At 52.3% G+C, this 16,583-nt stretch overlaps 1 protein-coding gene and 1 long non-coding RNA gene across 9 annotated transcripts; one reads left to right on the top strand and one right to left on the bottom strand.

Annotated features, from left to right (window-relative positions):
* Positions 1-340: 340 nt before the first annotated feature.
* On the top strand, positions 341-5,949 carry HEXIM2 (HEXIM P-TEFb complex subunit 2). Of its 8 annotated transcripts, none has more exons than XM_025279945.2 (3): positions 341-472; positions 1,542-1,636; positions 4,949-5,949. In XM_025279945.2, exons 2-3 carry the CDS (start codon positions 1,565-1,567, stop codon positions 5,741-5,743), a joined length of 867 nt encoding a protein of 288 aa, XP_025135730.2. In that variant the 5' UTR covers positions 341-472; positions 1,542-1,564; the 3' UTR covers positions 5,744-5,949. The 8 variants fall into 8 exon arrangements, with proteins under 8 accessions (XP_025135730.2, XP_044794811.1, XP_044794812.1 ...); XM_044938876.1 differs by having other exon boundaries at positions 454-472; positions 1,539-1,636; XM_044938877.1 differs by lacking the exon at positions 341-472 and adding an exon at positions 500-528.
* On the bottom strand, positions 2,428-3,664 carry LOC112583655. Its single transcript, XR_003107758.2, has 2 exons — positions 3,281-3,664; positions 2,428-2,651 (listed from the first exon to the last, which is right to left on the bottom strand). It is a non-coding gene; the product is annotated as an uncharacterized LOC112583655 (long non-coding RNA).
* Positions 5,950-16,583: the final 10,634 nt, after the last annotated feature.

Genomic DNA, 16,583 nt, shown 5'->3' with positions numbered 1-16,583 from the left:
CTCGGGAAATTTGGGGTAATTACCCAAGAACCCCGCCCTCTGTGAGAGGCGAGGTTGCGGGGCTGCCGGGACGGTTTGAGGACCGGGCCCGGCCGGAGAGACTCAAACCTTCACCCCCTCGGCCCCCGGTCCCACTCCCCGCCGTCTCCCGGCGCCGCCACTTCAGGCAGCCCACTCGGCCCGGCCTCTCCCCGCGCCCGGACCACCCCCCATGGGGTGCTCTCACTGCGCAGCGAGTCCCTCCGCTGCCTCCTCCCAGCCCAAAATGGCGGCGGCGGCCACCGCTCCTTCTCGTCGCCTGCCTCTAGGGCCGAGGATACCTCCGCGCCCAAACCCCTCCCCCTTCAGCCGGATCTATTTTCTGCCCAGTAAAGATTAACGCCATCAATGAACTCTTTAATTGAGGTAGAGAAGGCGGGTCTGATTGTGCTTCCGCACAGCTAATCGTTGACGAACAGAAGAATATTGACAGGTGAATGGACCAATCAAAGGAGGCATCGATAAGCGCGGGATGCCGCTCGCGAAAGGGTAGATGGGTTTTGAGTTTTCTGTGTGCTTGTTGACGTGACAGGCTCTTGATCCCGCTTCCCCAGGTAGAAGAACTACAATCTCCAGCAGGGACCGCGCTGCCGGGCGGGGCCGTGGGGGGAGGGGACCCCCGGGAAGGGCCTCCTCCCCTCCTCCCCCCAACCTCAGTGCCTGAGCGGCTTCACCAGAGCTGCAGCAGTGGGTAGGGCTGAGGCGTTGGAATTGCACAGACAGGCGGTCGCACAGAAAGACACACAGACGTAGTCCTGTGCATAGCCCCTGACAGCAAATAGGTCAGTTCTGCCTTTGCAAAATCTCCTTCCCGGATCATTTCCCCTTTTCCAAGGAATCCATCCTTATCCCAGTTGGCTTTCCCTCTCAGCTGTCTATATCGCGAAGACATCACTGCCCCTTTCTTCTGTTTGCCATTGAAAAGGAGGAGGGAAGCCGGCCAAACCCTGTAGATGAAAGGGCCTCAGTCCCAGGCTGGGCCCAGGTCTCAGTCGTGTCTCTTGGGGCGTTGACTTCTGGAGCCCAGCGCGGAATGGAGGTGGGGGGCTGCATTTAAGATGGGGGCCTCTGGAGGCAGTGGGGAAAGGACTCCTCCTCAGGCTTGTCAGAGCCACTGACCCACTCCACTCCCTGCCTCTCCAGATCATTGCTGTATATTCGCCTCCCCAGGCTGTCTTTTCCCTCTCTTTGGTTTTCCTCTGTAGCTGCCTAGCTGCTTGCTTTGGCCTTGGTGACTTTCAGAAGAATAAGATGTAAGCCCTGGCCTGGGACCTGAGGAACAGGGCTGGAAAGATGGTTCCCTGATCCCCATTTGACCCCCTCCTTGCTTGGAGGTGTGAAAACCAGGGTGGAGGCAGCCTTCCTGCCCTTTATTTGAAAATGAGGGTGTGTAGGTCTGATGCTACAAAATGGTTGCCGCTGCCTTGGTAAAAATTTGCTGGGCAGCCAGAATCCTCCTGAAAATTCTCCTTCTGAACTTAAGTTTGTGTTATTTAAAGCAGGTGTCACTAGCTAAAGGCCTCTGATGAAAGATTGGGAACAGAAGAAGGTGGCTTCTCCAAACCAACCACCACCAGCTGCCCTGGAGGAGGCCAAGGTAAGCCCCATTCTCCCAACCACCTTAGTGCCCTGAAGGTGGATCCTGCCAACTGGGATTGTGGCTTCTTGTCTCAGATGTGGTGGTGGATTTGGGAAACCAGTATTTTTTAAATGAGTCCCTACTGTGCACTGAGAAACATGCCAGATGCTATCTCAAAAAACGCTTTTCCGTCAATGCTTACCTACTTCCACACCTCCCCTCCTCTTCCCCCGGCCAGGCAGCCTTTGCTGTCTTAGTTCCCCTACCAGGAATCCAGGGATCAAACCCCAACCTCCTGCAGTGGAAGCATGAACTATGAGGGAAGTCCCCTGAAGTGCCTTTTCTAGAATCATGCAGCCAGCAAGCAGAAGACCTAGGATTTAAGCTTAGGGCCTTAAACAACAGAACCCTGCCTTGCATTTTTGTCTAGGCTGAGAACCAAGTCTGAAGCAGGGAGAAGAGTTTGAGCCATTGGTTTGTAATTTAGGTTGGGTTTCGGGGGTAGAAAATCACCCAGGACAGAGGGGAGGGTCAGATTGTATCAGGCCCTCAGAGAACATCACCTTCTGATCAACAGCAGGAGCCCAAAGCCTCCCAACCTGTGTGCTGTCTCGCTGCCCCCGCCTTGCCCATTCTTTTCCCCTAGTCCTCAGCTACCTATAGGTAAGGAAGGAATGCTTACCCTCTGACCCTCCATACCTAGCTACCTCCAGTATATTTTCTGGATTTATTTAACTTGGAGTTCATGGCATGTCAGGTTCAGAGAGGTTCAGAGAGGGCAAATGAGTCATCCAGATCACACAGCTTACCTGCAGTAGTGGTAATGGTGGTAGAGGGACAGGCCTTTAGGAGGGAGGCGGCATGTGGGGCTGAGGGCAGGGCTGGCTTGGGTGGGGGTAAGCTCCTGCAGGACATTTGCTGAGGGCTGGGAACGGGTGGATGACTGCACACGCAAGTGAGCCCCGCAGCTCGGGCTTCCCAGTGGCCTTGCCTCTTCCTGGATGGAGCAGAAGCTCTCAGTTGGCCCAAGACACTGGTGGAGACACAGCCTGTCATTGATACTCTCTCTGCAGGTAAAGTAATAATACAACACAACCAACAACACACACACACGCCCCCAAAATAACCCATCCCAAATTATGAAGAGGACTTTGGGGTCTCCCAAATGCATGTTAACATACCTCCAGCTCTTATAGGACTGTGTCCACCCCCCAGGACAAACCCTATGCTTGAATAGACCCATGCTCAGATATCCCTGAACACAACGTATAATGTGTTAAACATTATAAAACACTGTTCTAATGCTAGAAGTTATTATTAGAATTCCCCAAACCACAAACTTCTAGCAATTCATTCCCCTCCCCCCACACTCAGTACTCCCACCCTCACCACGACAGAGATAAACAGATGCCATGAACACACACACTCTTGACAGAATCCTTTCCACATCTTAGATAAGTTCTAGAATTCTCTGGGCTACAGACTGGAGATTGGCCCTTCCTCTCCCTAGTGCTTTCCTGGCCCTCCAACTTCTGCCTGGAATAAATACACTCCGTTCACCCTGGAGTGACAGAAAAGAGAGTCTCGTGTTCTGATATCTTTTGGGTCCCCTCACCCCCTTCTGGGCTTATGTCATTAAATATATATTTATTGAACACTCACCTTGAGCCATGCATAGCGACACAGTGATGAACTGAACAGACAGGACCCATTCTTCTAGGGGAGAGAAAGATGGTAAATAGTAATGTGCTAATGATAAGTGGGACACTAACTGATACATATCAGGGAATCACTAGGAAGGGGAGGAGGGGGCCACATAGATAGGATGGTCAGGGAGGGCCTCTGAAGAGCTAACATTGGAACTAAGCCTTAAGGGACAAAAAAGAATCAGCTATGCAGATAGCTGGAAGTGGGATTGGCCACATAGATTGTGGGGCTTCTAATTCAAAATTCCTAAGAAGTTCAAGACAGTGACAGCAGAGATTAAGCAAAGCGCTAAGCTTGGGGCCTTTCTAAATGGGGGTTCTATGGGATAGTACAGGTCATTTGCCAGGAAACTAGCTTTGCCTGAAAGGTAAGTTTTCATTTTCTTCTTAAAAAATTTTTTTTATTTTGTTTTGGAATATAGCTGATTAACTGTTGTGATACTTTCGGGTGAATAGCACAGGGACTCGTCGATACGTGTGTGTGTGCTGTGCTAAGTCACTTCCGTCGTCTTCAACTGTTGTGACGCTGTGGCTCCTCCATCCATGGGATTTTTCAGGCAAGAATACTAGATTGGGTGACCATGCCCTCCTCCAGAGAATCTTCCTGACCCAGGGATAGAACCCACGTCTCTTATGCCTCCTGCATTGGCAGGCAGATTTTTTTTTAACCACTTGCGTCACCTGGACTTCAGCGGTTAAGAACCCACCTGCAATGCAGAAGACACAGGAGGCATGGGTTCGATCCTTGGATCGGGAAAATCTGGAGAAAGAAATGGCAACCCACTGTAGTATTCTTGCCTGAAAACTCCTATGGACAGAGGAGTCTGGCGGGCTACAGTCCATGGGGTCGCAGAGAGTTGGGCATAACTGAGCGACTAAGCACACACAAGGCATTCGTATCCATGTATCCATTCTCCCCCAAATTCCCCTAGCATCCAAGCTGCCACATAACATTGAGCAAATCCATGTGCTGGACAGTAGGTCCTTATTGGTTGTCCATTTTAAATATAGCCATGTATACATGTCCCCTCCAAACTCCTAACTATCCCTCCCTACTATCCTTCCCACAGCAACCAAAATTTCTTTTTCTAAGTCTGTGAGTCTGTTTCTGTTTTCTAGGTGAGTTCACTAGTATCATTTCTTTCTAAATTGCACATTTAAGGGGTGTCATATGATATTTCTCTAACTTACTTCACTCAGTATAATTATTTCTGGGCCCATCCATGTAAGAGAAGCTTTCTAAAGAGGGAAGAGCAAGTGCTGTTTGGGCTTCTGATCAAGCAAATACATCATGAGCAACTTTCCATCCTGTTTCGGAGTATTTATTGAATGTTTACTCTATGCCAGATACTGTTGCAGGTATTGACATTACAGAGTGAGATATGCAGGCAAGATTCTGGGTCTCTCCAAACCCAAGCATGGGTTTGCTTGGGGGAGGGTTAGAGGACAGACAGTAGACAGGTAAGCCCATAAACTGACAGATGGTTGTAGAAGGTGTGAGGCTAGAGAGGGACCAAGCGAGCTGGGTGTGTGCAGGTTGGATTCAGGCTGGGTGAACAGAGAAGGATTCCACCACTGGGGAGAGGCCGTCTGTGATCCTTCCTCCTTTGTCCTCTCTCTTCAGATCTCTGGCACTTGTGGGAGCCCCCGAACATCCCCTGAGCCTCATGACCCTGGAGGTTCCCGGCCCCTGACCCCTAGGATGGAGAGCCACTCAGAGGAGGAAGACCGTCCTGGGGCTGGCGGTGGTCTGGGCTGGAATGGTAGGAGTCCCCGCTCCCAGAGCCTAGGGGCTTGTTCCGCAGAGGCCATGCTGGCCCGGAAGAAACACCGCCGTCGGCCCTCAAAGCGCAAGCGACACTGGCGGCCCTACTTGGAGCTCAGCTGGGCTGAAAAGCAACAGCGGGATGAGAGGCAGAGCCAGCGGGCCTCCCGGGTCCGAGAGGAGATGTTCGCCAAAGGCCAGCCTGTAGCACCCTACAACACCACCCAGTTCCTGATGAACGACCGAGACCCCGAGGAGCCCAACCTGGATGTGCCCCAGGGGGCCTCCCACCCAGGCTCCAGCGGGGAGAGTGAGGCCGGGGACAGTGACGGGCAGGGCCGTGCTCGTGGGGAGTTCCAGCAGAAGGATTTCTCCGAGGCCTACGAGCGGTATCACACCGAGAGCCTGCAGGGCCGCAGCAAGGAGGAACTGGTGCGAGACTACCTGGATCTGGAGAGGCGGCTGTCCCAAGCCGAGGAGGAGATGAGGAGGCTGCGGCAGCTGCGGGGATGCACCAGCTGGCGCCCCTGTTACCAAGTGGAGGAACTGGCCGCCGAGGTAGAGAGGCTCCGGACGGAGAACCAGCGACTTCGGCAGGAGAATGAGATGTGGAACCGAGAAGGCGGCCGCCGTGGTGGGCAGCCGGGCAGCTAGGGGTGCCCCCCTCCCCCGCCCCAGCCAGGCTGACTCAAGGAGTGTACCCTCAGGCCAGCTGAGTCTTAAGGAGACAGGTCTCAGTCTCCCTGCTCTCCCTGAGAACAGCCAATACAGGCTCAGGCTTCTACCTTGTCATGTCCACAATTTGTTCTTGGATGTCATGTTACTTTTCACAAAGGAATTAAATGATTTTGGTGAAATCACATGGGAGTGACTGGCATTGGTTTCACTAGGGCTGCTGTGAGAAAGAATCAAGCCCGTTCTTCCCAGAGAGGCCTAGGGCTGCCTCAAGCCTGGGAGACCCCTGCCCTGGGGGCTTCTCCGTGTCTTGGTTGCCTGAAATCGGCTTCATGTATCCGGGAGCCATCAACTGCTCTGAAGGTTTTAGAGAGGGGAAGGCAGAGGAGGGAGGGAACCACCAGGTTCAGCCAGAGCCAGACTTAAGATGCCAGATTGCCTTGAGGAACTGGGAGTTTCCCTGGAGGAGAAAGGCCTGGGCCCAAGGCCAGGGGTTTCTTCAGGGTTTATTCCCAGGCTCCCTGTGTTTTCCCTATTCTCCACGGTGTAGAGGGCTGGGCTAGACAAGGTCTGGGGACCTTGTGTCTCCTTGTCCTTATCAGTCTCCCTAAACGCCACCCCCCCATCTCTCAGCAGGAGGTGAGTTGTCAGGTTTGACCTCTGACCTCCGAGAAGGGCACTTACGCATAAGCCCTCAAGGGAGATTTTCTCCTGATGGAAAATAACCCCAAGGCTGGTGGGACAGGGGATTGATCCTTAGAAGAGCTGGAGGCCTGCTGTGCACCTGTGCATCCCTGCTCGTTTAGCTTAATCACCTGTGTGGTTAAATTCCATCGGAGGTGAGCCCCTCACCTGTCTGTCTAATGGAGAGCTGAGTCAGCCCGGATATGCCACCAACACACCAGCAGTATGGGCTCTGAAGCGAGCTCACACGCCCCCTCACACTCAGACCCACCCTTCCCCAGGCACCTTGTCTCTTGTTCTTGTGGCTGCAGAGTGTCAGGCTGCGGTGGTGGAGGGGAAGTTAGTCAACCAGCGTGTGTTGGCTCTGCCACCGTGCTCAGGGAGTGGTGGAAGCCTGGCTGGCCCAGCCTAAGCTCCGTTTCAGGAAAACTCATCTTGACAGGCCACGTTGAGGGAGAGAAGGGCTCAGGCCTGGGAGCTGCTGGGATGGAAATGTTGACAAACCCCTTGTGTTGCCAGGATAACTTTCATTTCTACCCTGCCACACCCAGGCCTCACCAGCATCTTCTACCAGAAGCAAGGCCAGAACAGATTCTAGGAAGGGATGGGTTTTTATGAGGGCAGAATCTCCCATCTTTGGGGTCTCCCCCGACCCTAGCCCTGGCTGAGTCTTAGCCCTCTCCCCTCTGATCCCAGACAGCTCTGTCAGGAAAAGGCTGGGGGAATGATCGTTTCCACTTTGCAGACGGAAAGCCCTAGGCTCAGAGAGGAAGCCGCTTTTGGGTTCCAGGAAAGCTGGCCCTAGGCTGGCCTTCCCCTGGGGGGTGCTAGCCAAGGGCCTGAAGGCCCCTGGGCAGGGCGCAGGCAGCCTCCCAGCGGCTGCATTCCTCAGCATGGAGCCAGAGGGAAAGGGGAGGGCCAGGGCCAGGACAGAGTTGTTTACCCACCGGGAGGCCTCTGTGAGTGTGTGTGTGTAAAAGTAACTAGGAGGGGAGAGAAGATTCCAGAGGACTTGAGAGTGTAGGGGGAGGGGTGTGGGAGCAGTGTCGAGGGAGAGGGTGCTGGGGGTGTGTCCCTGAGCAGGCAGGAGTTGCACATGGGGGAGGGGACAGGTGAAGAGTTTGGCCTTTCTCGGCCAAGGAGCTGAGGAGCCTGGAGACCGAAAAGCTGCCGTAATGCCAACACACACATACACAATGGTTGAAGGGCTCTGGGTCAGGGTCACACCGAGGTGGGGTAATTTTTCCAAGGCTAGTGGGGCCCAGGATTGGGCAAGAAAACAGAAAAAAAAAGAGAAGGATGTGAGCTGGGAGAGTGTCAGGAGGGGCTGAGAAGGATCGGTGAAGAGTCAGTATCGCTCCCTACCCCCATCGGGGTCCCTGACCTCAGTGCCCCTAACCCTCAGCACTGGGCGGAGTCAGCTCTGTGCTGTGCTTTCTTTTTGCCTCCCTGCTTTTCCCTCTCCCAGGAGCCCACTTCGGTGAGGAAGCTCCAGGTTACAGCCCCCATCACCCTGTTTGCTGGGCAAGCTGGGCCTGGACACTCCTCTCTCCTCTCCAGGCCTTTCCAGAGCAGATGCCCAGGGCCTCATTCCCTCCAGCTCATTTGCTTTCCAGGACCTTCTCTGTCTCCTGGGTTGGGGGATGGAGGCCCAGAGGGGCAGATAGTTCCCAGGAGAGACCGCTAGTCTGGGATCCTTCTCTCTTCCCGACCTGAGGTGGACACCCTTGTGTCCAATGGACAGTCCCTACCTGCGGTGGGGTCAGGGAATAAGAGGTGACAGGGCAGGAGGAGCTTGCCAGGAAAGGGGAATGGGGGTCAAGATGAAGTTGTTCAGTGTGAGTGAAGAGGGTGGCCAGGTCCCATTGCCCCATTGGGCACAGGCAAGGATGGCACTGGCCCTTTAAGTGGGGGTGCCAGTCAATGCCCTCCCCCAGCCAACCCAATTCAAGGGCACACTGAGCATGTGCAGGAGCTGTGCAAAGCTGGAGGGGAGGGAAGTGGGGGGATAGATTCCGGAGGGAGCTCCTCACCCCCCTGCTTCCTGTAGCTGCCCCCACTCTCCTTCCTGGGTCTGACAAAGGAGCCCAAGGTGCTCAGCCAGCCCCTTCCCCCATCCCAGACCCTCGGTGGGTGCTGCCCTCTGGGGGCTCTGGGACCTGCAAGGGGTGAGGGGTAGCCTCTTGGCCCTGGGAAGTCTCGGGAGCCCCCCTGCTGCTCGGAGGTGGCTCCTGCACTCAGCCCAGTGCCAGCCTCACTTTCCCCGTGAGGGTGTGGGTGGGCAGTGGGTGATCTTCCTGTTGCTTAACATGTTTGATTTCATTCCATTGGGGTCAGGGTTTCTAAAGGAATTGCCTACCTTGATGACGTTCTGCTCAGAAAATTAAAAACCGCGAAGATGAGGTCCCTGCCCCCACCCCCAGGAGCTTCCAGTCTATAAAGTCTGAGAGGAAGCAAACGCTCAAAGCGCCTGCCCGACTCCCTCTCCTGGTTCTCCCTCCGTCCTCTAAAGGGCAGTGGCTCCCAAGTTTACAGGATCCAGCTCTGCTTCCTCAACCAACTACATTCTCCAGACCACCTCCCCGGCAGCCTAGGAAAGCCTCCACCACCACCACCCTGCCGCAAATGTCCCTGTTTCTGTAACTCTCCAACATCCTTCTCCCTCCCTCACAGCTCAGGCCCTCCTTCACCTTCCTGCCTTGACACTTGCCTGCTCTTCCTGTAATCTCTTACCTGTAGCAACCCTTATGGTTTTTAAATTTATTGTATTTATTTATTGCCTGCACCTTAGTGGCTTGCGGGATCTTAGTCCCCTGACCAGGGATTGAACCCGCACCCTTAGCAGTGAAAGTGCAGAGTCCTAACCACTGGACCACTGCGGAATTCCCCAGGCACCCTTTTTAAAAAATTAATTATTTTATTTTAGTTGCAATGGGTCTTCAATGTGTCTCGAGGGCTTTCGTTAGTTGCAGCGAATGGGGCTACTTGCCAGTTGTGGTGCGTAGGCTTCTCAGTGTGGTGGCTTCTCTTGTTGCAGAGCGTGGGCACTAGGTGTATGGGCTCAACAGTTGTGGTGCACGGGCTTAGTTGCCCCTGGGCATGTGGAATCTTCCCGGAGCAGGGGTCAAACCCGTTTCCCCTGCATTGGCAGATGGATTCTCAACCACTGGACCACCAGGGAAGCCCAGACACCCTTATTTTTAATTGAGGTGAAATTCACCTAACATAGAATCAACCATTTTAAAGAGAACAATTCAGTGGCACTTAGTACCTTCCCAATGTATACAACTGCCAGCTCCATCTACAATAGTTCCAAACATCATCAACCCCAAAGGAAGCCCCATACCCATTCCCGCCATTCTCCAGCCTGGGCAACCACCTATCTGCCTTCTGACTCTATGGATTTACTTATTCTGGGTATTCTGGGGTAGAGAAAAGAGGGAAAACCTAGTCGCTTGGGGTCTGTACGTCAAAAGCAGATTCTCTGAGGGCCTATGGCCGAGGGAGCACTGGACCAGGAGTCCCGTGTGCATGCTCAGTCATGTCCGACTCTTTGTGACCCCAAGGACTGCAGCCCGCCAGGCTCCTCTGTCCCTGGAAAATCCAGGCAAGAATACTGGCGTGGGTTGCCATTTCTTCCTCCAGGGGATCGTCCTGAACCAGGGACTGAACCCACATCGCCTGTGTGTCCTGCATTGGCAGGCAGATTCTTTACCACTGAGCCACCTGGGAAACCCCCCGAGGTCTGTGATAGATCCCAGTTCTGCTTCTTATTCAGGGGCCTCCCCTCCCCTGTTCACGGGGCTGGGGGACTTCAGGCCAGTCTAGTATCCTCAGCCTTCAGATCATACCCTTGTCTGGAGGCTTCTGTCTGGGATTGTGGAGCCTGACCTGAAAAATATTCCTCTTTGATCCTCTTGGCTCCTTCCTGCCAGGCCCAGGCAGTGAAGATGGCCTCAGGGGACGGTGTAATACCACCGCAGTTTGGGGTCAGAGGCATGAGATGAGGAAACTTCAGCTCTGCGAGGTTGAGAAACTTGCCCAAGGCCACACAACTCCTGCTGCACTGGAGTGGCAGCTGGTTCAGTCTGATTGTGTTCTGGAACTCTTGACCACAGTGTCCTCCTGTCTTCAAAGAGATAAAGTAAGTTAAGGGCTTAGCGAAATGCCAGCTGTGTGGGAGGTGCTCTTAAATGGAAGCAGCTACAAATTTTACTACATTGTGGAACACTGTGTAATCCTGAAGTGAATAGCTCCAGTCCAAGGTGATTCTTGGTGAATTCTTGGTAAAAAAAAATCCACCTGCAATGCAGGAGACCCTGATTCGGTCCCTGTGTGGGAAAGATCCCCTGGAGGAGGAAATGGCAACCTACTCCAGTATTCTTGCCTGGGAAATCCCATGGACAGAGGAGCCTGGCAGGCTACAGTCCATGGTGTCACCAAGAGTCAGACATGCTGCTGCTGCTGCTGCTGCTAAGTCACTTCAGTCGTGTCCGACTCTGTGCGACCCCATAGACGGCAGCCCGCTAGACTTAGCCACTAAACCACATAAACCAAGGTGGTTCTTGGGAGTTCCTCTCTCCCCACTTGCCTCATCTTTGTCCTCCACTGGCCTCCCTAGGATGACAGCCCCTGTCAGGACCAAGGGGTTGCCTGGACCTGAGTCTTTAAGACAGGTGGGTGTGAGAAGCCTCTTTCCTGTCTCCCCGAATGAGGGAGATATGATTGTTGCCTTCCACGGGGCTCAGTTCACCTATTTCTCCCTGGTTGAACCTCCATCCCTGCCCCCTCAAAGAGAAAGGAGCTTGTGGGTCTAGGGGAGCGAAGGGACTGCACAGGGCTGGCCTGGCAGGGGCCAGACTGAGCAGCTGGTTCCCCAGTTGGCCGCTGTGTCCTGGCTGCCTGCGGGCCTGGACATTCCAGAGACCACCTGCCAGAGAGATTCCCCCCCACCCCAGGAACCCTTCCAAGATGGAAACGCCCAGATCAGCCCTCTGGATGCCTGCTGTCTCCTTCCTCAGGACGACCAGGTAGGGCCCCCTCCCCTGCTCTGTCCCTACCCGAGTCCAGTGGCTCGAAGAGGAAGTTGCCAAGGAGACAAAGCTGTGAGGAGACACAGTGAAGGTGTCCAGGGCCGGACTCGGCCGCAGCCCATCGTTTGGGACATTTTATCTGTTCTGTCTGTCTCTCTTTCTCTCTCTCTCTTTTTTTTTTTTTTCTTTTAAACATTTGGCTGCACTGGGTCTCAGTGGCAGCCTGCAGGATCCTTAGTTTTGGCACAGAGGATCTAGTTGGTTGACCAGGGACTGAACCCTGGGCCCCCTGCATTGGGAGCCTGGAGTCTTAACCACTGGACCACCAAAGAAGTCCCTGTCCTGGCTCTTGATCCTTCTAGCGCCCTCTGTGGGGTGCTCCTTAGGCCCACAGAGGCCCAGTCAGCCATCAGGCTCCTTTATCATTGAGTGAGGACACGGGGAAGCTGAAAGCTCTCTCACAGCCATGCCCAGAACCAAACCCGGTGGCTGCTCGGCTGGCTGCCTTCTTTTCTTACTGTTGGCCCCTTCGTCCTCCCTCGCTAGACCTCCCTTCCTCCGCTTCTCTGTCCCAGCCTCAACCATTTCCCTCTTGGGGCCTTTGATAAACAGATCTTTCCCTCTGGGCCCCTAGTCCAACTGTCCTCACTTGTAAGCCACATCAGCTGTGTTTGTGGACTCACCCCATTCCCAGGGCCCCCTCAGCTTCCCCTCCTCAGTTGTCTCTCCCCACTCCCACCCCAGGCTTCAGATGCTGGAGGCCTTATTTTTAACTCCCTCCTCTCCCACCAGATGAATTCCCCACATCTTCACACTATTGAAAAATTCTTTTCATCACAATTCGAAATTCTGTCTTTGTCATCAAATACCTTTACAAATGCATGTGTGAATTTTCTCTTCCGCTAATTCACTTGTTGATAAACCAGTCATGTTAAAAAAAATCTGATTGCTACTTAATATCTTTACTATCTGATAGCTCTATTCTCTCTCCTTACCCTTCTTTCAATGAAGATTCCTGGATTTTCTTTGTTGTTGTTCAGTCACTCAGTCTTGTCTGACTCTTTGTGACCCTGTGGACTGCAGCACGCCACGCTTGCCTCTCCTTCACCATCTCCTAAGCTTGCTCAAACTCATGTCCATTGAGTCAGTGATGCCATCCAACCATCTCATCCTCTGTCATCCCCATCTCCTCCTGGCTTCAGTTTTTCCCAGCATCGGGGTCTTTTCTAATGAGTCAGCTCTTCGCATCAGGTGGCCAAAGTATTGGAAATTCTTAGATTGAAATTTTTTTCTAGAGTACATTCAAAAGCAGCATGTCTGAGGACTTCCCTGGTGGTCCGGTGGTTAAGAATCCACCTTCCAATGCAGGGAACGTGGGTTCAACCTCTGGTCAAGGAGTTAAGATGCCATATGCCACACTTGGTTATCCTCCCTGTAGGCTGACACTACTGATCCCTCCTGCTCTAGAGTCCGTGGGCTAATGCACCACAGGGAAGATCCCGTGTGCCATGACTAAGACGCGATGCAGCCAAATAAATTAATGATATAGTTTTTAAAAGAGCAGCATGTTCGGATCCTCTCCCCAAAGCATATCTTTATGTATTGAATATCTGTATATAAAGATATAGATAGATATGCAAATATAGGCACAGAAACAGGTATTGTGGAAGCAAGCAAGCATGTGAAAGAGTTCTAGACATTACCTAATTTAATATCCTATCTTCAGGCTGAATTAAATATCTTTCTAAACCTGTGACCCTCTCTTATAGTCTTTAACCATTTTTAAGTGTACAGTTCAGTGGCATTAAGTACATTCGCATTATTATGCAGCCACCTCCACCATCCATCTCCAGAACATTTTCCTTGTCAACTTCCCAAGCTGAGACTCTACCCATTAAACAATAATCCCTTCTCCCCCTGCCCCTGGCAACTACCATTCTTCTTTTCTAGAAGCCTTTTGATAAGATTGCTCCCCTGCTGATTTCCATCCAGCTGGACCCCAGGTTCCCTCTCCTTACAGAACTCCTTTGTCCAATAAATTATTGCTTCTCAACTGACGGCCCATTGGAATTACCTGGGAAAAATATTTAGACTTCCAACCACTTGGTGCCACCCCTGGAATTTCTGATTTCGTTCCTCTGGGGTGCAGCCCAGCCATTTGTTACCATTTAGTCCCTAAGTCATGTCCGACTCTTTGTAACCCCATGGACTGTAGCCCACCAGTCTCCTCTGTCCATGGGATTTCCCAAGCAAGAATACTGGAATGGGTTGCCATTTCCTTTTCCAGGGGCGCTTCCTGACCCAGGGATTGAATCTGAGTCTCCTACATTGGCAGGCAGATTCTTTACCACTGAGCCACAGGCATTGGAAAGTTTTTTAAAATTAATTAATTTATTTATTTTGGCCATGATGTGTGGCATGCAGGATCTTAGTTCCCCAATCAGCAATGGAAGCTGTGCCCCTTGCAGTGGAAGCACAGCATCTTAACCACTGGACCACCAGGGAGCTCCTAGGCACTGGAGCTTTTAAGGCTTTCAAGGGAGTTGCATAGGTTCAGCAAGAGAGCTGAGAACCAGAGTTCTAAGAACTCTGAATATCCTCTCTGCCCAGCTCATCTTGGTTAGGTATGTGGGTGCTTGTCACCTGCCCACATGCCTAGGAGGACTCCAAGATAGCATGACCTCTAATATGCAGATGCCAAACAGTAAATTAGGGTGTTCGGGGGAGCCTTGAGGGGCAGACCTGGGGATGGGCAGAAGAAGGAATGTCCACTGATCAGCCGGGGTGGGTGGGGTCAAACTGTTCCAGAGACTTGCAGCCTCCATCACGGGATGTGCCAGGGCTCATGAGGAAAGGCAGAAAGTGAGACCAGAAAGTATGCTGAGGGGCCTCCAGCCATCAGATTCTGAAAATTCTACCTGGCAAAGAACCATTGCTTCACATTCACAGCAACACAACCACCTGCGGTTTGTGTGTGATGATGCTTCTGCCCATCTGGGCCAGGGTGGGGTGGGAGCTCTGTGCTGGGGGTTACATAGACCTCCTGCTACTGATATCTGTCTGTGAGCAGGTGTTGTGTATGAGTCTGCAGGGAGTTTCAGGATCAAATGCTCTCCTTGCTTCCCTTTTTAGTGCCTTATTGATTATCTCCTGCCCCCTTTTTTTCTGGCTTTCCTGGAGCAGAGGGAGGGGGAGGAGGCCATGTGGAGGCTGGGTAGGAAGGTTTATTTGGGCCAGGTGGGCTTCTCCTGTGCAGAGATGATGAGTCTGTGCTTCTTGGACAATCCACTGCTGCTCCCCACCCACGGCAGAAGAGGAGAGGCACCTTCCCCATCACCTGTCTGCACACATGCCTCCTCCTCTGTTGATGAAGAGATGTCCTGTCTCACTGAAGCATCATTTGTTGATCCAACAGATGTTTGCTGGGTGCATTCGTCTTCTAGGGCCGCCATAACAAAGTACCATGAACTGGGTGGCTAGAGACTGTAATGTCTTATAGCTCTGAAGGCTAGTGGTGGTCTGCAATCAAGGTGTGGGCAGGCCAGGCTCCCTCTGAAATCTGTAGGGTTAGAAACCTTTCTTGACTCTTCTTAGGTTCTGGCGGTCCATAGAGTCGTAAAGAGTTGGACACTTAGCTCACATGGCTTGTAGGTACGTCTGTCCAATTCTCCATCTTCCCTCTGTGTGCCTGTCTCAGTGTCCAAATGCACCCTTTTATAAGTCTTGTTGAATGAGAACCCACTCTGATAACCTCATTTTAGCTTGATTACCTTTGTAAAGACCCTATTTCCGGACTTCCCTGGTGGCTCAGTGGTAAAGAATCTGCCTGCCAATGCAGGAAACACTGATTTGATCCCTGATCTGGAAAGATCCCACATGCCACGGAGCAACTAAGCCCGTGCACCACAACTACTGAGCCTGTGCTCCAGACCCCAGGAGACGCAACCACTGAAGCTTGCGCACCTAGAGCCCATGCTCCCCGACAAGAGAAGCCACTGCAGTGAGAAGCCCGTGCACCGCAAGTGGAGAGTGGTGCCTGCTCACTGCAGCTAGAGAAAAGCCCGTGCAGCAGTGAAGACCTACCACAGCCAAGAAAAAAATCCCTATTTCCAAATAAGGTTACATTTTGAGATATTGGGGGTTAGGACTTCAGCATCTCTCTCTCTCGTAAGATATACTTCCTTTTACTTTATTTTTTAATATTTACTTATTTTGGCTATTATGGTACATGTGATCTTCATTATGTCATGCAAAATCTTCTTCTGTCTCCAGCATGGCCTTCGTTGCTCCTCAGCATGTGGGATCTTAGCTCCTGACCAGGGATCAAACTCGTGTCCCCTTGCATTGAAAGGCAGATTCCTAACCACTGGACCACCAAGGAAGTCCCTCAGCGTGTCTTTTTTGTAGGAGGGACTCGAGTTAGTCCGTAACAGTGGGTTTCTATGCTGTGCTGGGCACTGTGCCAGGCATTGGGCACAGCACAGTGAGCTAGATGGACACAGCCCCTGCCCTCATGGCACTTCCCTTCTCATGTGTTCTTTATTTTGACCTATAGCTTTTTTTCCCCTTTAAATATTCATTTATTTTTTGGCTACATCAAGTCTTATTTGCAGCAGGTGGAATCTCTGTCACGGTGCGTGGGCTTCTCTGTAGGTGCAGTGTGTGGGTTTCACAGCTCTTGGGCTCTGTGGTTTGTGGCACACAGGGTTAGCTGCCCTGCAGCATGTGAGATCTTAGTTCCCCAACCAGAGATTGAACCCGCATCCCCTGCCCTGGAAGATGGACTGTCAACCACTGGACCACCAGGGATGTCCCAACCTATAGCTTCTTATCTACTACTACCTCTTGTTGATGAACCACACTGGTGTGTTCAGAGCACTCTCATTCATATGAGTTTATTTGGGTGATTTGATGAGGTTCCCATTTTACAGATGGGGAAACTGAGTTTTGGAGTGACTTGCTCAGGGTGATTAAGCAGTGGTAACCCAAGTAATAACAATATCCAGCATGCGCTAGATTCCAACCAGTTTGAGCATCACATGCTACACCACACAGCACTTGCTAGATTCCAACTAGTGCGAGCATCACACGCTACGTCACAC

Source organism: Bubalus bubalis, chromosome 3 (genome assembly GCF_019923935.1).
Source record: "Bubalus bubalis isolate 160015118507 breed Murrah chromosome 3, NDDB_SH_1, whole genome shotgun sequence".
Lineage (NCBI taxonomy): Eukaryota > Metazoa > Chordata > Mammalia > Artiodactyla > Bovidae > Bubalus > Bubalus bubalis.
The sequence above is the reverse complement of the archived record's forward strand: the minus strand, read 5'-3'. Positions and strand labels throughout refer to the sequence as shown.

Bases quoted from the DNA above. Each gene is read 5' to 3' on its own strand.
- HEXIM2 (XM_025279945.2), top strand. From the start codon at position 1,565: ATGAAAGATTGGGAACAGAAGAAGGTGGCTTCTCCAAACCAACCACCA. The intron at 1,637-4,948 runs GTAAGCCCCATT...CTCTCTCTTCAG, and splicing joins CTGCCCTGGAGGAGGCCAAG to ATCTCTGGCACTTGTGGGAG.